The sequence below is a fragment of the Uloborus diversus genome, chromosome 1 (genome assembly GCF_026930045.1).
Source record: "Uloborus diversus isolate 005 chromosome 1, Udiv.v.3.1, whole genome shotgun sequence".
Taxonomy (NCBI): domain Eukaryota; kingdom Metazoa; phylum Arthropoda; class Arachnida; order Araneae; family Uloboridae; genus Uloborus; species Uloborus diversus.
The window spans coordinates 30,159,554-30,181,528 of record NC_072731.1 but is presented as its reverse complement, the minus strand read 5'-3'; the positions used below and the strand labels follow the sequence as shown (position 1 = coordinate 30,181,528).

Below are 21,975 nucleotides of genomic sequence, written 5' to 3'. Positions count from 1 at the left end.
GTTGATAAATTAACAGACATAAAAGGTGCACTACTCTTGCTAATGAGGACGGCATTCAAGATCATTATATTTTTGCGAAGAACTTTCTCAGCTTGCAACTGGTAATGAAATATTACGAGTTTCAGCTAAATAAATAAATTGCAACAAGATCCATTGTTTTAACTGCACAAGCACTGCAGTGATGGAAAATGTCAAAGGGTTCATGTTGAATGCGATCCACATGTTCAAATCAGTTTCCTCCATCTTGAAACTCTCCTGGCAAACAATATGCCTGGTCAGCTGAAGTCAGCCGTGGTGGAAGCCGTAAAAATCCTCAACATACAATCAAGACTACTTAATTCTTACATTTGCAATGTACTTTCTGTAGAGGGGGCGGGTGGGCAGATCACCATTTCCTGCTTCTTCACACAGTGGTTTGGTTGAGAAACAAGGTCGAGCCAAGAGTTTTTGTGTTGAGGAGACAAGGTACAAATTTTTGATATTTCAAGACAAAACGAAACATACAAGTTTATTACGAGATACATTTTGTCTGGGAAAACACGTGTACTTGACTGATATTTTTAAGATTTTAACGAACTGAATAGAATAATTCAAGGACGCAGTGAGATTGTTTCTTGTATGGACAAGCTAAATGGGTTGAAATCAAAAATTCAGTTGTAAAGAAAGGAATTAGATCATGGCTCACTGGTCGTGTTCAACGGACCAGCTATACACATCCCGAAAGAAAAGCTATTGAGTGGTGGCAAAACATTTGGCAGTGATTTTGAACAAAGTTTAAGCGTTGCTTGTAGTTAACTAGAGTACAACAATATGACTGGGTTCGTGATCCGTTGAAACATCAGCAAGGAACTGTCTTTGAAGGCACAAAAGAAATTTGTATAGACCTCAGGAGAGACTGCTCCTTAAAACTGGGGTGCAACGAAGTGCTTTTGGACACTTATTGGCTGTTAGTAAAAGGGTACTTAAAAGTCTCTGATCAAGCTGTTATTCTAATCATTTTACAGAGCATATATTTGTGATGTGAGACTCTTATTTTGTTGTTCTTGAAAAGTACAATGCTATTATATTTGGATTCTCGAATTAAAAACTTCCTGTAACTCTTCCCAACATGGAGTCGAATAGAAAGGGCACTGTCCCTCCAGATAGGCATTAGTGTCTCAGTCTTGTTAAGTGAACGTTTGCGACTTGCGAGCCATAATAAGCACTAAAATTCATGATGAACTTTAAATCAATTTCTAAAGAAACTGAAATATGTGATAAAAGATCAATTTTTATAGCCATATGAATGTGCAGGTTTTTTCTTTTCCTTGTTTTGACTACAGAATGATGAAAGCAACTGTCCATATTGACATATGAAGTTTGTTTTAGTGTGCCGCAAGGATTGAGCCAACTATCAAGTGTGTCGTAGGGTAAGAAAGGTTGAGAAGCACTGTACTAGAACATGGTATATCCTTAGCATCAGAATTGTCCAAACAAAATTTTAAAAACCAATTTTGTCTCTTCTTTTTCTGCACAAAACATTTTTTTTTACCATTTCAATAATAATAATAGTAAGGTATTCTAGCTTTTGATTTTCCATATTTGATAAGGCACCAAACAAAAACTATAACTAATAATAAAAAAAAAGAAAAACTTTTCTATAAACTAACCTTACAGTGTGGTTGAAATGGGAAATTTATTAGGGTTGTCAATAAATGATGTCATGTTTTGAAAACAAGTAGTAGGGCTCGTGAAACTGAGAAACAAGTAACAAATGTGTAATCAATCTTTCTTTTTTTTTTTACATAACAATATGCTTCTGAAAAATAGCATGCCATGATCTAATAGAAGGGAGGAGAGGGGTAAGGTGAAGTGAGACACCCAGTGACAAGGAGGATCAGGGGGTTAAAAATAATGACAAGTGTGGCATCATTAATGGACAGCACCTTATCAAAAAATACAATTCTGTACCTCAGAGCCAGACTAATGGACGTCCAAAAGTTGCGATTTTCCGTTTATTAGTGCATTGTATGTAGAAGCTTATCCCACATTGAGTCATGTGAACGTAATTAGTTTAAAAAAGCCCTATTTAATTTTTTATCAGGGTTAAAAGAGCACGTTTCCCATCCTTTGCATGGGCCAGAGAAAAAGTTTTCCCTCTCTACTGTAAAAGTATCATAATGTGACTTACGTTCCTCTGGCTCTGAAATACAGAACTAAGTCTTCTGTTGGAAAACAGAATGGGTTTTTCAGAAACTACTTCCGAAACAACCCATTTATATTTTCATATGCATGACTCTTTGCAACTTGTGTGGGCAATTCACGTCATGAGTTTTGACTAAAAACAACTATATTAAAAGTAGAATTTAATTTAGATACAAAAAAATGCATACTTCTTTTGTCCGATTCTGTATATACGTCCAACAGCTTGTCGAAATTTAGACACATCTAAAAATGGTTCAGCTATGAGAACATGATTAGCTTCAATTAAGTTGACTCCATATAAACCATGATGCATGCCAAGCAGCAATACATTTGTGTTCGGACTTGTTTTGAATTCTTTTAACACGGTCTGAAAAAAAAAAAAAAAATACAGAGGATGGATGCTATATGTATAGTATTTTTCACATATTTGAAAATTTTTTCAAATATATTTCAATTCTCCAGCAGTTAAACAAATAATTATATCTTCTAAATAAATGATTACATACCTCATACTGATTTGGTTTATCTATGCTGAAGAATGGAATTTTATTTATATTTAAAGCCTCTCCTAAAAGTTTGACATATTCTGAGAACTGAAAAAGAAATTTGAATAAATAAATAAAAAAAAACCTTTGCCTTTCTCTTATTTTTACAAATGTATCAAAAAAGCATTTTAGAAAAATTGAGAAAACTAATTTTTTTTCAAAGCTGAAACGACTTTTATTGCTGCTACAAAAAATAAAAAGGTGAACTAAAAATGGGTACAATAAAGTAGGAACAAGATTAAGTTCATTTCAATAAACCCGCCCTTAAATGATTGCATCAGAAGGGAAAATAAATTCAAATGTTATGAAAATAGAGAATCAAATAATACTTACTGAAGAAAAAATAAGGCATTTTGCAGAAGGTTCCTCTTTCCAAACGTTCAGTAAACATTTGATAATAGCAATAGTTTTAGTTGATGTATTACCCTAAAATAGTTTTAAAATGATAAGCATATATATCTGTCACGTAGGTTATCAAGCTGAAGTGAAATATACAACATTTAATAATGATAAAGTATCAGATGTTCAACAATTTGATGATAAAAATTTGGATTATAAAACAGGAACTTAAATTTTCAGAAAAGAATATAAAAGTATTGTAGTTCTGCCTCAGTCCTGGCTTGGGGCATATATTTACAGCTTTTAATATAAAAAGTTAAAAGATTTATAATTTTTGTAGATTTGTTTGAAAACAAACAATCAAACCCTGGTATTATTCACCATAAGAAGATATGTCAGTGGAGGAAGTGGATTTTATAATTTTTTACCTTGTAATCAATGAGGGATTTGCTTTATAATTTTATTAATTAAATGACTGTCCATTTTTTGGATTACCACTACAATGGAAATCCGTCATAGGAAAACATATTAAATTTCTGATATTTCTAAAAAAAACCTCAATTATTCAAAAAAATATTAATTTTTTTAGAAACAGTCACTTTCAAATTAGGAGTGTATAATACTGCTGCGGGAAGGTAAATGGCAGTATCAGCAATTTTTTTTATTTATTTATTTTATTTTATTTTATTTTATTTATTTATTTATTTATTTATTTTTTTTTTTTTTTTGCATTTTTGTCACCTATTTACTTAGCTTTATTGTACAAGCAAGCTTATTTGATTTCAGTTGAAAATAAAACACAGAAAAAAATCTCGAACTCCAACATTTCAGTATTAGTATTGAACAGATATATATATATATATATATATATATATATATATATATATATATATATATATAAACTTTTTTTAGTATTAAAAAAATTCGAAATATAAATTCGACTGTATGCAATATTCCCACTGTGCCACTCATAAAATTGAACATATTCAACAATTTGCAGAATCTGTGTCAAAGAAAGACTACATATACATGGATTTATCAAATCAAAGCGAAGTGTCAAACTTCAGTTAATTATCAAAAAATTGTCGCAGCAGAGGGAGGCGTCTTTATGCTTCAGGGTCACTCATGGAGCAGATTTTCAATGACATGGGGGGGGGGGGGGGGGAGAGCAAAGAGAACTTTTGACCTTTGTTGCTCAGAAAAAAGTCATTTAATTTTTTCCTTTTTCTTTTTTTTTTCTTTCTCTTCTCTTTTCTTTCTCTCTCTATCTTTTTTGGGACAAACGTTCCGGGGGGGGGGGGGGTTGTCCCCCAAACTCCCCCCTTAGCTACGCCCCTGGTATTGAATCCAAAATGTGTTTCTTCAAACACTAGTGTATTTTACTATTACACTGGTGTAAGAAATTAAGATAATTTTCAAATTTGGTCAATTATCTCCAGAACTACAGGACCGATTTTAATGAAATTTGGTATGTGCATACAGTGAAACAATAAAAACAATTAACCCCCAAAAATTAAAATGCACACGCATCATCATAAATAACACTTGTTAGAGTCAGATGGCATGAAACAGCGGTTGCAAAATTAAACAAAAAAATGGGTTAGTAGGGCGTATGGCTATCTCTAACAGACGTATAGGCCTCGCAGTGTGACTCCATACTTGAAATGAAGCAGTTCATGGGATCCTTAAGCGATTATTTCCACTTTGCCGTTCCCTGGCTATGGATCCTCGGGTGTTGCGAGTTGCTATTGCGTTCCTGAGAGCGTCCCAGACATGTTCTATAGGGTTAGAGTCCAAGGATCTGCTTGGCCAATCCATCGAGTGAATATCCTCCCCTTCCGGAAATTTGTAGACCAGAAGAGCTGTCTGTGGCCTTGCGTTAACATCCATTAAAATTAACTCAGGGGGGCTAACAGCGCCCCCCAAGAAGTGAGCATAAAGTTCCAAGACCACATCCCTGTGCCTTGCAATTGTCACAGAGCCTCTCTCAAATACATGGAGGGGTGTGCGGCCATCCAACATGATGCCTGCCCAGACCGTCAAACCAACACCCCCATAATAATCGATTTTGCTCATCTTGGAGAGTAGGTAGCAGGTTCCTGCTTCTATCCATGTAAACCTAGGGCAAGAATAGTCGTTTAAGCTGAACCGGGACTTGCTATTTGCCTTTCAATATCCACAAAATTGACCATTATGGAGGAGGAGGTTTGACGGTCTGGGCTGACTTGTTGGATGACTACACACCCCTCCATGACTTTGAGAGATGCTCTAGGACAATTATGTGGTATTGGGATTTGGTCTTGGAGCCCCATGACAACCTCTTGAGGGGCACTGTTAGCCCCGAGTTAATTTTAATGGATGTTAGCACAAGACCACATACAGCTCTTCTGGTCGATGAATTTCCTGAAGGGGAGGATATTTACTGGATGGATTGGCCAAGCAGAACTCCAGACTGTAATTCTATAGAGCATGTCTGTGACGCTCTTTGGAGGGTAATGACACTCGCAACACCCCTCTGAGGACCCTCCATAGACTGAGTACAGCATTGTTGAACGAGTAGAAGCAATTGCCCCCCATCCCTCCATAAACTGCTTCATTTCAAGTATGGAGCCACACTGTGAGGCTTATATGTCTGGTTAGAGGGGACTGTAACCTTTAATAACCCCCTTTTTTTTGTTAAATTTTGAAATTGCTGTTTCATACCATCAGACTCTAACGAGTGTTATTTATGATTATGAATGTGTATTTTAAATTTTAGATGGTTATTTGTTTTGTATTGTTTCAATGTATGTACATACCAAATTTCATTAAAATCGGTCCAGTACTGAAAATAATCGACCAAATCAGAAAATTCTGTTAATTTCTTACACCAGTGTAGTTTGTGATGAATTAATTATTGGATTATTCACATCTGTATTGTTTCTCTACCAACGTTTATTCAAAAACTAAGTAAAATTTGAACTCATTATGTAAGCAAACATTAGGTTTTGAAAATATTTGTTGCATTTAATGTCAACTAAATTTCACAATCGATGTTCTGTTATTTAAGTTGTACTGATTAAAAATGATTTGTACTAAAATGCTGGAAATATAAAAATCATGGCAGAAACTAATACTTACTTCAATCTTTGTATCACTTTTATCCACACTATTATTAATAAAATAAACGTTTAAAACATTTGCAACAGATCTGCAAACTGGACAGCGAATATTATCTCTAACTGATTTCCGTCTTGCTTCAGTTGGTTCCAAATAACTCATTGAACGTCTCTGATACTTGAGTGTATCAATGCAGCTGATACAGAAACAATGTCCACATGGCAAAACATACCACTGCAATGATATAATTGTTAAGTGATTATGTAAAACTATTATTATTAAATTATTTAGGCTAATACTGTGTGCAAATGTGCTTACAAAAGATTGTACATAAAGCAATTTGATTAAAATTTGGGGAGTAAGAAAACCCTCGGTTTACAAATTATTTTAGCAGCATATGAATTACTAAAGATTTAGCATTAAAATCATTGAAATAATGATAAATGTTCAATAATGTGAAATATTGAATTAATGTTAAATGGTAATAATAAGCAATCAATTCATTAATTGTACCAAAGTTACTTTGACAGCTTCAGCAAAAAGTTGTCTTTGAAAAAAAAACATAAATTTTTCTTTCCTAGCAATGCTTCTATCTTTTCACTACTGACTTTCTGACAACTACAAAGTTGATTTAAATGTACTCTCATAAAACTACCAAACATTAAATTACACATCGTAGAAGCTATAGAATGAAAGAGGAAGAATACAAGAACCCACATTTTATATCATTTAATTTATATGAAATTGAAAAGAAAAAAAAAACGTAAATTTGCATGTCTATGATTAGTTTTGTGATTCTTAAGATCACCGCACATTTTGCATGAAATTTTACGATTTTTTTTAAATTCTTAGTTGAACATTAAATCTCTAATTAAAAATTATGCTCAATGTGCTTCATAGTGTGTATTAATAAGAAAATAAGAAATATCATCAACTGGAAAGAGATGCTAAAATATTACTGTATAATTAAAATAAAAATCCTGATATCAAGTATGACACATGCAATCAAAGAAGTACAAAAAAGGCTGAAAGTTTTCAACATTTCTACCCAAATGTGCACAATTTTAAACATTTAAAATAAAAAAAAGAAAAGTCTTGAAATTTGGATCAAGTTGCTAAAGTGCATTTAATGTCCCCACCCCCTCATAGTTGTTCTGAGCAATTATTGTATTTACATAAAATACAACGCCAGCTCAGCCATTCCATACGAGGTTTCATGCTTTTTAGCACTAATCAGCCTGGAATAGGAAGTAAATGAGCTGGAGGCAAAAAACCTTTTAAGGGAGCCAAGAGAGCCAAAAAAACTGGTAGCTAATATAGAATTACCACACCAGACGAGTGACCACAGCAATGGTGTGGTTCAACACAAAGATTGATGGCAAAGCATGGTATTTGCTTCCCCATAAAGCAAATGCACCAATGATGCAAAATACCATGCTTTGCCATCAATCTTTGAGTTGAACCGCACCATTGCTGCGGTCACTCGTCTGGTGTGCTAATTCTACATTAGCTACCAGTTTGTTTGGCTCTTTAGGCTCTCAGAGAGGTTTAAGCGGTCTCTCTTAAGAGGTTTTTCGCCTCTAGCTCAGTTACTTCCTATTCCGGGCTGACGAGTGCTAAAAAGCACAAAACCTCAGATGGAATGACTGAGCTGGCGGTGTATTTATGTATTTCTAGCTTAGGGCGGTAATTTACTGTAAAATATTGTTATTTGAGAAGAAAAAAAAATATTTCAAAAAATTAACACAAAAAAGAATGAATCTTCATGAAGACATTTAAAAGTGATAAATTTTGAATTTGATTTAACTAAACAGTTGCTTGTTTCAATGAAAAGGCATCTCAGCAATTTTTGCCACTTCAAACAAAATGTTCCTCCTTCAAGTAAGCTTAAAAATAAAAATGTATCTGCGATCACTCTGACCAATGTTGTTGAAAAATCAGTTTTGAAAAACTTTAATTCAAAAAGAAGTTTATCACGTAATCCATGTTATTAAGCTTAACAGAACTAACAATTATGGGAGCAGAAACAGAGTGAGGCTCATTGCACATTTTTGTGAAGGTGTGGGCTATTTCAATTTGGATTTTTTTTTTCTTGCTTTTTGCATGAATTTTTTAAATTAAAAGCAAAAAAATACAGTTCAAAGTAAAATAGAAAAAAAGTTGAAAAAAAAAAAAAAACTTTTAATCTCTCACAGACTACTGAAAAAAAATCTGCAACCAAGACAACAATATGAGAGTACTACGTTAATTGTTAGAAAATATCATAAATAACATCCTCCCCCATAAATTAGAGAGAAACATAGTAGAATAAAATTGAAGTAACAATAATATGGTGAAAGGTACATTTGCATGTTTTAAAATGCAATCACTTACAGCACTGACAAGATCTTGAGAACAGACAGGACAAGATTGGTGTTCTGATTGGTTTTCCTCTTGAGCCTAAATGTCAATGAACATTATCTTTTAAGTGAATGGTAAAATAACCAAGTTCACATTCTAAATTCTAATAAGAAAATTTTCAAAATAACCAACAATACAATTTCAAAATGTAAGCTTCTTAAACGATACAGTAATGAAATCATACAATGAAACTCATTTATTATTATTATTTTTTATTTAAAAAATGAATTTGAATCAGAAAAGTTTAAATTTCATAATATAGAATAGCAGTCTTTTTTTTTTTTTTCTTTTTTCTTTAGTGACATAACTTATTTAAAGCAGGATACTGTGGCAAGAAAATTATAAAAGTAACGTATCATAAGAAATGCTACAAAATCAATGTTCATTATAAACAGGTAGGAAAATATGGGGCAAAAATAGTTTTGATAACTTACCTTTTTCAATATGAACAAATTCGAAATTTGTTTTGAAAATACAAAGAGCAATGTATTTTGTAATAAAGCTTCATAATAATATTATTCTCGATTTTTGTCAGTAAATTTGCAATGACAAAACAAAAAATGTGCGGAAAATTTGCACTTTTTCTTGTTTTCTTGCACGGGACAAAGTGAAAAAAAAAATCTTTTTCCCATGAAATATTTCTTAATCAATTATACAGTCGAACTGCGGTTTAACGAACCCATATTTAACAAATTTTGCGTACTTCTCATTTTCCTCGACTAAAATGAAGGCAAAACCCTCTTATTACTGAATAACACCGAATTAGCGAATTAATTCAACAGCCGATTTTTTAAATTTATTTATTTTATTTTTTAATTTGAGTTATGAGATATTGAATTGTTTTTCAAATGATACATTTATCTTGTCCGAAGCAAAAAAAGACTTTTCTTGGAATCAGCAATTTTTGACGAGCAAGGGGGCAACCAATAAATAGTGATTCTGATGCAGAAAACGATAGTGAAACTTTCATTAAAATTGTTTCTAATTCTTTACATTTGACCTGGAAACTGTATAAAGATATCTCATACAGCGGACAGTGACACAGTATTTTTTTCTCTCCATAAAGCCGAAAGAGAACTATTTCGAGTCAAGTATTAAGGAAATTGTCAAACATGTATAACATTTGAAATTTTAAACACAGTACTTTAAACTTTCAAATCAACTAGTGTTTAATTAGTCGCGGAATGCTGAATAAAAAGTGTACACTTTCTAGTTATGGATAATTTTGTGCAGTTACTAATTTGGGCTTTAAGATAAGGTAAGTGCATTTTTTTTCTCACCCTGATTTAACGCATAAAAGTTTCGGTTCTAATGAATTCTTTAAATCAGGGTCCGACTGTAACATTTTGTTGTTGTTGTTGTTATGTCTAATGAAGGGCAGTGTGAAAGGTTTAGATGCCTTCAAAAGTCCTGATGACAAGATCTGCTAATGGGGTTGTTTCCTTCAATCAAAAGTACTACTTTGAGTCACTGAAATTGATTGAATAAGCAAAAAAAAAAAAAAATAAATAAATAAATAAATAAATAAAATAATAATAATAACATGGAGTGAGAAAAAACTTTCATTTTCCCAACACTTAATATTTAATTAATTTTTTTAAATGTCTGATTTTGTAAAATAGGTATGGTCTTTATGACGTCACAAGTGATGTACTTTGGCAAAACTGTTCACTGTTTCCACGTTATGATGATCAAGAAGCAAATTAAATATTGCGCTCTACGCTTACTATCAACCATATCGTTGCCAACACATGTGAGTAAAGCAGCAAATTAAATATTGTGATCTGCAAATGGCATTTCATCATTTGTGATGTCATCAGCAGAAGCGTAAACAATGAAGGCGCACTGATTAAAATATATTTATTTTTAAATATTAAACTTAGTCAAATTATTTTAAAAAATTGTTAGATCCTTGTTTTTAAGCATGCTCTTTCAGAAAAAATTACTTTTAAAATTTCGGAAACAACCCCATTCTGGAGGCTGATGGCTGTAGAGGATTTCAATTGGTGGTGCTCCAAGTTGGAGGGAGCGAATAATGGTCTGGCAATTAAAAACATGATCTGGGGTTAGTTGTGAATGGGGACAGTGCTTGTAGATGGGATAGGATTTAATATTAGTTGGTAATATCTTCATGTCCTTGAAATGCCAAGTAAGTACCCTTGTATTATTGTAGAAGAAAGGTTTCTTGGGCAGTGAAGAGATTATAACTTTTTTTTTCAGCAAATGAATGAATAAATAATGAAAAAATAAATTAATTGATTAGTGTATGAGAAAAAATAAATAAGTGAATGAATGAATAAATAGATGAAGAAAGGAAAGTAAATAAGTTAATGAATGAGTATAGCTGATTTAAAAAATGAACAAATGAGTAAAGGAAAAGATATGTTTCATTTTGCCAGCATGCACTCAGGCAATTGTATTAAACATTTAGAAAAAAAATATAAACTATTTTTGATAAATCACAAAATAATGCAATATGTGTATCAAATCTTGAAAATGACTTATTATTTTCCTAGATCTTCCTGGTTATTTATTCTTCTGTTATAATCAGCCATATGTTTAAGAAAGCAGTTAAAATATTGTTTGATAGGTGGAACAGCAAACTGGAAGTATAACATTTCACTTTGCTCCACATTCCTCTACTTAATTAAAATATTAAAAGAATGAACAAAAGAGAAAAGTTACAATAGAACTGATTGTAAACTTACCTTTTGCAGGTTTTTTAAATAAAATAAATGACCCAACTTATTTCTTAACTCCTGTCTTGCACTCACAACCTCACTCTCAAATGATAAATGGGATGATTGAAGCTGAAACATAATTCAATTTACTTAACATAATAGTTTAATTACAGTTGAACTCTGTTAATACGATCACGGTTAAAACTAAATCACGGCTAAAACGAACTTTTTTTAAATAACACTTGGTTTACTATTGAACAGCATTAAAAATGTCACAGATATTACGTAGAACAAAAAGAAATTTTTGATTAAGACGAATAAAACTTATGACCTCTTCACGGAAAAATTTCCTGATTGAATCCTTTTTTTTTCTGATACTTTGTGTCATTGCAGAAAACTCACTCACGCATTTCTAATCTTCTGAGTAACTTCCTACTCATACTTTCAGTTATCAAGTGGTGACAGCTATTCTACCTTTTCCACATGGCACTGCAAGTTTTAACTGACAATGACTGTGGTCAATGCAGCCTCTACTAGGCATTCCTTTCTCATTGTCCCCAAGTTCAAGCTTGTTAGCTTTCAAGGTGATGGGAGGTGCTCTTGACTGTATTAGGCTGGGCTATTGTTAGAGCCAAGGTATTTCTCTGCCTATTGTTGTTATTCTGAGAATGAAAGAATTGAAACCCATACTGTTGCTGTTTGCCTTTGAACAAGTAGGTTTACTTAGGAATAAGACAGTCTATCTTTTCATTTGGGTATTACTTCCTGTCCCTTTCCCCCACTCGACTAATACGATCAATCATATATGACGCGCGACACGTGCACGTTTTGCATTTTCTTCAAAACCAGGATTAAGTGAACATCATTTGAGCTTTCTTCTTTGAGCTTTTATTTTCTGCTGTGTGAGTTCAGTACGATGTCATTGAGTAAGCCTTGTGTTCCTTATAAAACTTTATCTTTTGATCAAAAAATTGCTGTCATACTAGAGGTAGAAAAAGGAGTGAAGAAGAAATGCATTATCGCAAAAGAGTATGGAATAGCTCCGAACACCCTTTCCACCTTTTTAAAAAACAAGGAAAAAATTTTGAAATCTATCCAAATCACAAACGAACTTGAGAACCAGATAATCCAGATGTGGACGAGTGTGTTTTGAGATGGTTCAAGCAAGCACAGGACAAAAACATCCCCCACAGTGGAACTCTTGTTCAAGCAAAAGCAGAAGAATTTGCTGTCAGATTAGGAAACAACAGTTTCGTAGCAAGCTCCAGAGGGTTGGACAGGTTCAAGGAAAGGAAAGGAATTTCTTTCAAGTCCGTGTGTGGAAGAAGCGCTAGTGTGGACCAAGATGCAGCAAATCAGTGAAAGAAGAAGTTGCAGAAATCATTCAGCACACACAGGAAAGAGACATTTTCGATGTCGATGAGACCGGACTTTTTTTACAAGTGTACCCCTGCAAAGACTTTGGCTTTTAAAGGTGATAAATGTAGTGGTGGAAAACATAGTAAAGACTGAATAACCCTACTTGTGGGAGCAAACATGGACGGCACTGGAAAATTACCATTACTAATGATTGGAAAATCAAAAAATCTAAGGAGCTTTAAAAATCTAAAAACAAAACCTGTAAAATACTGTTCTAACATGAAAGCATGGATGACGAGAAATATTTTTGAAGAATGGCTGCTTGATCTAAATTGCATGTATCAAAGAAAAAACAGAAAAATTATCCTACTTATTCATAACTGCCAGGCTCACAAATCAATACCATCTATGAAAAATGCCACAGTTAAGTTTTCTTCCGCCAAAGATGACTTCAGTGGTGCAACCAATGGATCAAGGCGACATTAAAAATTTGAAGAATTTTTACAGAAGTCTAGTCGGGCAACACCTCCATACTGAATCTTCTATAAAGCTTCCTGTTACCCTCCTAGATGCATCAAGAATCATCAGTGAGCCAAAAAACAATAGCGAACTATTTCCGGAAGGCCGGATTCGTCAAAAGCAGTGCCGTTAGCGAACTTTTTGATGAAGAAAGTTTACCTCTCCCAATTGCATAGACAGACAGCATACCATTTGACGATTTAGTCAACGTGGATGAAAACATAGACATTTGTGCAGAGCTATCTGATACAGATATTGTATCCGAAGTTCTTAACAAACAGAGCAACACAACAAAAGACAATGAAGATATTGAAGATGAGATAAGAGCAGTGGCCGATTCCAACTGCAAGTGAGGCAATTTTCTATCTAGCGGAATATTGCCGTTACGTGGAGGGACAACCTAACGTGAGTGAAGGTGTGTTCCGAAATGTAAATATTCTGGAAGATTTTGTTAAAAAAAAACAAGTAAGCTCTTTAAAGCAATCAGAAATATTTCAATACTTTAAACAGCTGTAGTATTTGATTTAAAATTAATAAATATTTGTTTGCATAATTTCTGTTGTATAATTAACCATTTCCCGTCATAAAAATAAAAAAATTAAACAATTCGAAGTTTTGCATTGTCCTCTTGCACTTTGAATTATCCAAGTTTGACTGTAAATTATACATATGCATTTTTTCTTCCCCATTTTACATATTCACGTATGTTATGAATAATGGCATATACAAACTAATTCATAGATTTTTGTATTAACTGAGTTCAACTGTATTTACATTACATTCACACATAATAGTTTCATTGCATTTTTTAAAACATAATTTAGTTTTACCAGTTTTCATTTTTTAATTAAAAAAATTAAGTTTTATGGTCAAGGCCGGATGTTGACTTAACAGGGCCCTAAGCTATTTTATGTAGGAGGCCCCTTTTTTAGTTTGAACAACGTTTCTCTTGATGGTGGAAGAGGCAATTTCCCCTCCCCCCTTACTATGTTTGACTCTTTCCTATGATACATACAGCAAAACTTTTACTTTTTTTGATCATGTTTTTAATGTGTTTTCCATGATGCCTTTTTTGGATTGATCGAAAGAAGGTGAATGGTATTAAGAGAGTGACTCAGGACTTTAAGTGGAGCAAAGAATATCCCCAATTGTAAAATCCCCATAGGAAATTTTGAAAAATAGATAAAAAATCCTGCATTTTGAAGCCTTATAAGATGTAGTTGGAACTACAAAAATATCAGGATAAAAATAAGCAAAATAAACTTTCTTAAAGTTATTTACTCTTTCAAAAAGTAAGATAATACCCAGTAAAAATCGTTTTTGATTTGAAAAAAACAATGACAGCAGTTGACAGAGAGAAAGGGTGAGGGAAGAGAAAAGAAAAGACAATGTACTTGCTCACATTGGCTTTTGGGACAATTAGATTTTAACCACCCCTTCAACCCGCCGAAAAATATAACAATGAATAAAATATGAAATGATCAACAGTAAAAAATGCTATAAAAGAAATAGTGTACAGTTTTACAAAATCAATAAAAAGAGAGTAACATTCTGCCCATTTGAACAATTCATAATTTATGCACTTGATAAGAAATAAAATTGGAGCCCACTTTGCTTAGGATTTTCAATATCTATTTTCAAGGACTCTAGAACAATTAAAACTATTTCACGTACTTCATTTGTACTTTCTAGTCTCTGATATTTTAGTACTTGATTGTCAATTTTTACACTCCTGTTCTAACTTTGCAAGAAACAGGTATTTGAAATTTAAAAGAAAAAAGAAACTGTAGATTTCTCTTGTCAACAACCTTTCTTCAGTTGCAATTAGGGCAAAAAACGAAAAGGACTACAGGTAGTGTTTTTTTCCCCCTGTGAAAACAGATTGACAATATGCAGAAGAAGTAAGATAAAAGCAAGCAATAACAAAAGTATTTCCAAAATACTGCATTCGGAATTATATAAATAGCAAGATATGAAACATGTGTCACAAACATTTGTAATATTTTACAGAAAAGTAAGAACCATGGTATATACATTTTTGGTGCAGGATGTAGCAAGGAGCTGAATTTGACATATGTTGGCATTCCGTCTCCCTAACCCCTCCCATTTGTGGTTTGTAGCCACTCCTTTCCAAATTTTTAATGTTTTCAAGCACTAGAAACTTATTTTTTTAAGTACTTTTTTTTTCCAGAACTAATCATGCTGATTTCCGGGTGTTGGGGGCTTTAAGCTATAGCTTGCTTAGCTTGTATGTAAATCCAGGCCTGATTACGGTGCATGTTTATATCATTTAAGTTCATATCAATATTTCTATAAGATATCCAAAATGATTGAAAATACTATAAATAACCTTTTTTGTACAACTAAAAGTACTGTACACCATAAGATACTATTTATACCTGAGAATTAGGAGGCTTTTTACAGGTTTAAATTTTTTAAATATTTTTATAAACTTTTAATAGCATAATGTTTTCTAAATTTATGCAGATTAGAAGCTCTTTATCAAGTACTTCACAATCTTTGCAGCATACGGATCATGAACAACAGATGAAGCAATATCAACATGAAATACAGCGAACAAATTTCCATATAGCAATTTCAAGTTAAATAAGTAATGCTGATTCTGTTTAAAAAAAAATGCCCAAGGCTCACCCACAGAGCATACAAGGGAATTTATGCTCATTTAATCTATGCCTCAGAAAATAATGCATGTCAGTCATAAACCAATTATCATAGACATAAGGAAAAGTAAAGATTTCCCTTCCCTTCAGCCCTGTTTCTAAAGTGTAGAGGAGATAATTGGTAGACCTACCCTTGATGGTCAAAGCCAGTTATCATTGTTTAGTTAGGGGCAGTGATGGTTTCCTACAAGGTGTCCCTTAACAAATGGTCATCACTTCAGTGGTGTTGATGAGGATGAATGCCAAAAGGCAAGTGCCTCCATGTTAGGAAAAAATAATCAAAGAATGGTTTGATTAATTATAGTACAGTCTTAAAACCTGCTTATTGATACTTTAAAACAGGTAAAAGTGCTCCAAAATTGGTTGTTTTAACAATTCGATTATAAACTTATATTTTGCACTTAAAAATATTTTTCAACCTTTTTTTTTTTGGTCAGTCTCAGCTTATATATAGTTTTGTTTAAGACTATTGCTTGATGGTCTTGACCCATTCCTTGCCCCGGCCAATACAGGATCGGCCGTGCAGTTTGTGTTAATACTGTCCCGGCCGATTCAGGCTCGTCGCAAGAAAATGGTTCCTAACTGCCTTGGACGAACCTGTGTCGTCACGGCGTTTCTAGCAGTTTTTACTTCGGCCGAATATGTGTCGGCGATCCTTCCAGGGGCAGAACCCTGTTATTGCGCTTCTCTGTTGGGTTCTGGTGCTTTTAGGGGAGCGGTAATTAAGCTCTTTTTCTTAAACAAAAGGGATGTAACTTATAGTAGTTCACGAAACTTGTTGTAATTTATTTTATTTTACTAAGTTATTAACCTTTCAAGTACTCCTGGATGGGACACGTATAATGCTTCAAATAATCAGGCATTATATTTTTATCTTTTCGTGAAAGCTTTGTTTCTTAGCATTCTGGCATTTGAACTCCTGATGAACAAGTGTGAAAATATTTCCTTCCTTACACATTTAACAATATTTCTATGCCTGAATAAAGCAAATAAACAGAAATATTTTTTTTTTGTTATCAAAAATCCACCTTCTTTCATAAGCATCCTTCACTAAATTGTTCATAATCCTCAAATCTTATAATTTATTTTACACAATATATTTTTAAAATTATCTTACACATCTTAATTTTGTACGAGTATGTTTTTTTTTTTAAATTATAATGTGTTTACTACGCTTTTTATTTATTTGTATACTATTATTACTTTTATTATTTATTTATTTTTAAATCGTGATATTTTCAAACTTAAATTTTAACTTTTTATATTTGCGGCATCCTTTGAAGGATTTTTAGTGATACAGTTTTTAATATTTTTAATTTCACAAACAGAAATTATGACGACCGCATTGATTATACATAATAGTTGACCATGCAAAACATAAAATATATGCTACAATACAAATGAAATGATAATATCTTGAGTTCTTTTCGCTTTACTCATACGAAACAAAACATTCCTTTTATCCCTTTCTTTTTCAGATTTTATTTATTGTTTTAAAATAGCTCCAATGTTTTAATTGCACCTTCTTTTATGAGATTTTAAAAATAGAATAAAATATTTGGTTTCTTTTCAATAATCAAGTTGCCTTAATTAGTAAATAATCCTATGAAACTAACTAAAATTTATCCAAATATGTTTTAAAAAAAGAAAACAATCCGACTCTATTTCAAGCGAGATTTTCTTTTTTTCTTCTTCTGAAGACATGTTCTCAAATACAAGCAGTAAAGCTTGCTTTGAAATTCCTTTCTGATTCAAACTGTTTTGTTGTAAGAAAATAATGTGGAAGGGTTGACCACAAGACACCAAGGGGGACACCTCCTTAGGGAATCCGCCCAGGCGGATTCCTCTCTCAGCTGGGGGCTTTTAGTTGCATGCACAAAAGTATCCTTTAAGGAAATAGGGGATTAGTCGCAAGTTTTGATTTTTTGTAATCATTTATCTTTGAAATACTTCCCACGCTTGAGCAACTGATATTTGGACACTCAGAAGGGATTTAAAAGTCATCGCAATTACGATAAAAGAACCGAAAAGCAAAGAGATGTCTCTGTGTTTATTGGTCGTTTTGAAGGGTCACAATGTATCAAAAGGCACCGAAGAATACTTTTTATCCTCTTAGAAAATCATTCCCACAGTTAAAGCGTTTTTGTCCATTCTCACCAGCAATTTGTCCATTCGCCCTTGCTCACAGGTTGGATCGATCAGTCAGTTGTTTGAAGAATGTTTTATTGAGCCCTTTTAAAAGGTAGATCATCTTACATTTAACAGTTTTGATTTCTTAAGTGTATAAAAAGAAAAAAAATGATATACTGAGATAAAAGCAAAAAGAAAAATAAATCAATAAAATAATTAGCGTTATAAAAATAATTGCTTTTCGTACTATCTTCTATTGTTTATTATTTTCCCGTTATGTACTGTGTAAATTTAATGAATATTTCAGCACATATTAGCAACCTTGTATTTTATTGCACTATTTAATTCAGTGAAAAAAACTAATAAAGCGAAGCGATTTTTCAAATGCAAGCTGAACAGCAAAAACAACATTAAAATCCCGAGAGCAAAATGGGGAGAAAAGCGCTATTACAACGTAGCAAAAAGCAATTCCGTTCGTTATCTGCGGCATGCGCATTAAGGGGTTTCGGGCTGATCATGAAATGGGTTAAGGACTATAATTAATAATCATTAACAACATATGTTTTTGCCCTTATATTCTTTGGAGCTTTTCTTTCCCAAAAGCATTTCACAAGCTAAAAACTTACCTGGGAAAGTTTTATGCAATATTTTGCTGCAGTAGAATTTGCTGGTGGAAATTCTTCATGATCATGCATTATACGTAATGGTGTTTTGGCCATTTCAATTTCGTCCATAGCAGCAACAAAGTCACACAGTTTAAGCCACAGATTCTGAATCAGCTATGAAATAAATCAAATAAATATAGCTCAGTTAGTAATTATTTTTCAAATTATAATCAACAAATCAGAACAGTAAGTAATACAGGAGCTAGTTGCAATTATTCATAAAGAAGGAAATACTAATTAAAAAAGTTTGGCCATCTATACACAATTTTAGAGACGAAAACTAAACTGTTTAATTCTTACAAGGGGATGGTACAAAATTGTTTTCAAGAAATTTTTTTGAAACATGGTTATATACATCAAGGGCGCTGAATCTGATGGTGGGGGTCTAACTTTCACAACTTTTTTTTGAGACAAACAGGATTTAAATATAGCAATTGATATACATACTAAATAAATCTATGCAAATCAAAAATTGAAGACCTCGGTTCAAGAAAGGGACAGCTCCAATTATGCCGAGGGGAGAGCTCCAATACATAAGAATTAACTACACATGGATAACAGTATATTTTGTGAAAATGTCATTGAAATTGGTTTCATGAAGACAAACTCCAACACATTGAATGCAAATGTAAAATTTTTAAAAATGATTTTTTAAAAAGTTTTTTTTTTTTTTTGGTGTTATCTGAAAGTATTCAAAATGAAGTGCCTCCTTACAATTCAATTTTACAATCATCAATTTTCATTTATTTAGGGTCTCTCAATAAAGTTAATAAATTTGCAGCTTAACTGTGATATGGCTTATGAACAAGGATATTTTTCATGCTTACCAAAAGTTACTTTCTACTGCCTCCTTTAACGTTATAGGAACTGGATTTGTTAGGTGCATCTTGCTGTAATCATGTTGTAAAGACTTTCATAACAAACTGAAAAACTCTAGTTCATGACTTGACCCTCTTACCAAATGGATATTTTTTAAATTAGATTTGTCTTGAAGTACAAAATTAAAAATTTCGTAATAATTTTTGATTTTTAACTTTATTCTTTATTATTATTATTATTTAGAGAATGCATTAACCAGTCCTAATACTATTTAGCAATATTATCTCACTTTTTCTTCTATCAGGTTACTTTCTCTCAAAAATACAAATAAATAAAATACTCCCCCCCCCCCTTTTTTTGCCACCTAACAGAGAAAGTATCTAAGAAATTTATTATTTATATTTTATTCCCGTAATAGTCAGTGAGAAAGAAGATTATTCTGAAATTTATACTGAAAGTATGACACAGAAACGTAATAATGGAACTCCAAATAAATCTCTTGACACATCAATCTATTTAGATTGCAACGTTATCCCACCTTATATTTTCAAAGGAAGGATAACAAATAAGTAACTCAGTACCAACCTTAGAGCAGTAATATTAATGGAGGGAGCAAAGGCAAATGTCTCAGTGTCAAAGTTCCCAAGTAAGGTGACTAGCTGGGCTGGGAAAATGTCGCATTTTGACAAGGAATTGCTCTTTTTGTATTATATATTTATTAGACGACGACACTAATTATGAAGTCGGGGCTACAAACCAGGACTGCGGGTTGGAACGGAAATGCGGAAATGACACTCTAGTAGTTTTTGCTGCCCCAGGCGATGTGGACATATGCTATCCCCTGGTATTTTGTCGAATAGAACTATAAATTTTGCCGAATGATGATTATTTTACCAAATAGAACTCCAAATTTTGCAGAATGATAAGTTTGCCGAATAGAACTCCAAGTTTAACCGCACGATGATATTTTTATCCAGTAGAACTCCAAATTTGACCAAGTGGTTACAAATTTGGCAAAATGATGTAATTTTGCCTAATAGAACTAAAATTTTAACCAAATGATAATTTTGTCTAATAGAACTCTAAACTTTGCCAAATGTTGATACTTTTGCAGAGTAGAAATTCAAATTCCATTGAATGATAATTTTTCCAAATAGAACTAAAAATTTTTTCGAACAAGATCCCAATTTTTGCCGAATAGAGCCCCAAAATTTGCCAAATATAATTCCAAATTTTACCAAATAAAATTTTGCTGAATATAACTTCAAATTTTGCCGAATAGAACTCAAATTTTGCAGAATAAAACCCCAATTTTTTCCAATAGAACTAAAAAATGTTCTGAATAAGCCCCAATTTTTGCTGAATAGAACTTCAAATTTTACCGAATGAAAATTTTCCGAATGGAACTCCAAATTTAGTCATATGAAAAATTTGCCGAATGGAAATCCAAATTTTGCCAAATATAATTCCAAATTTCACAGAAAGATATTTTGCCACATAGAACTCCAAATTTAGTTGAATGAAAGTTTTGCCGAATAGAACACCATATTTTGGCGAATAATGATATTTTTTTCCGAATAAAACTCCAAATTTTACCAAATAATATTTTGCCTAATAGAACTCCAAAAAGTCCACCGGATGGCTACAAATTTGGCTAAATGATTATAATTTTGCCGAATGGAATTCCAAGTTACGCCAATGATGATAATTTTGTGGAATAGAGCTCCAAATTCTGCTGAATGATGATAGTTTGGTGAATTGTTAGACACATTTTGATGAATATAATTTTGTCAATTAAGTCCCAATCTGATTGAAAATTTTATATGCCTCATAAAAAAAGACAAAAACAGGTTTGAGTGTACAGGCCCATTATTTGGACAACCAGGAGATTCAATTGCCCTCCCTCCCCCCTCCTGGATTTAAAAATATAATGTAACTATGCATGTTTTATGTATTTTGATATTTACGAGTATTCCTTGAAATGACAGGCATGTTCAAATATATGTTTAAAGTAATCTGCTGTGAACTGAAAATTTATGACTCCTACGTCGTGTAATTAATGTTTTGAAATTATTTCATACAAATGCATACTAGTTTTTAAATTAAATCATAAAGGTAACAAATCTTAATTCCCAAATCCAAAACTTGAGTTAAATGTATCATCTGTTTGCAGCAGCTTGGTGGGAAGGCTATTCGCCAACAAAGCATACGTGCCCAAAATACTCGAGAGTCGTTAAAATAACTACTAGAGGAGTAAAAAGTGTTTTTATGAAACTAAAAAGTTGTTTGCACTCATGAAATACAATGTTTTATTACATTTATAAATGAAACCAGTACAAAAATCAAAAATTTATAAGCAGCACTGGGATATGTGCTTGTTGAATGCATCAGTTTTACATTTTATTTATTTTTAAGTAAAAAAACATTCGTACATACCTGTGAAAAGTCACTGAATCTCCTGATGTGGATTTTCTTGATAAATGGTAGTAAAATAAGTTGAACCATTGTTAAAAATACTAATTTTCCCTCATTCAGTTATTGTATTTGTCCCTGT

At 32.5% G+C, this 21,975-nt stretch overlaps 1 protein-coding gene across 1 annotated transcript in view; it reads right to left on the bottom strand.

The window, feature by feature from the left end:
- LOC129234337 (E3 ubiquitin-protein ligase SHPRH-like) overlaps positions 1–21,975 on the bottom strand; it is a 65,904-nt gene that overhangs the window by 3,816 nt on the left and 40,113 nt on the right. Inside the window, exons 17-23 of the mRNA XM_054868330.1 lie at positions 18,564–18,716; positions 11,276–11,377; positions 8,541–8,606; positions 6,189–6,401; positions 3,063–3,155; positions 2,691–2,777; positions 2,373–2,551 (exon numbers count right to left, since the gene is read on the bottom strand). Coding sequence (XP_054724305.1) covers positions 2,373–2,551; positions 2,691–2,777; positions 3,063–3,155; positions 6,189–6,401; positions 8,541–8,606; positions 11,276–11,377; positions 18,564–18,716 — 893 coding nt within the window. The remainder of the gene's footprint in view (positions 1–2,372; positions 2,552–2,690; positions 2,778–3,062; positions 3,156–6,188; positions 6,402–8,540; positions 8,607–11,275; positions 11,378–18,563; positions 18,717–21,975) is intronic.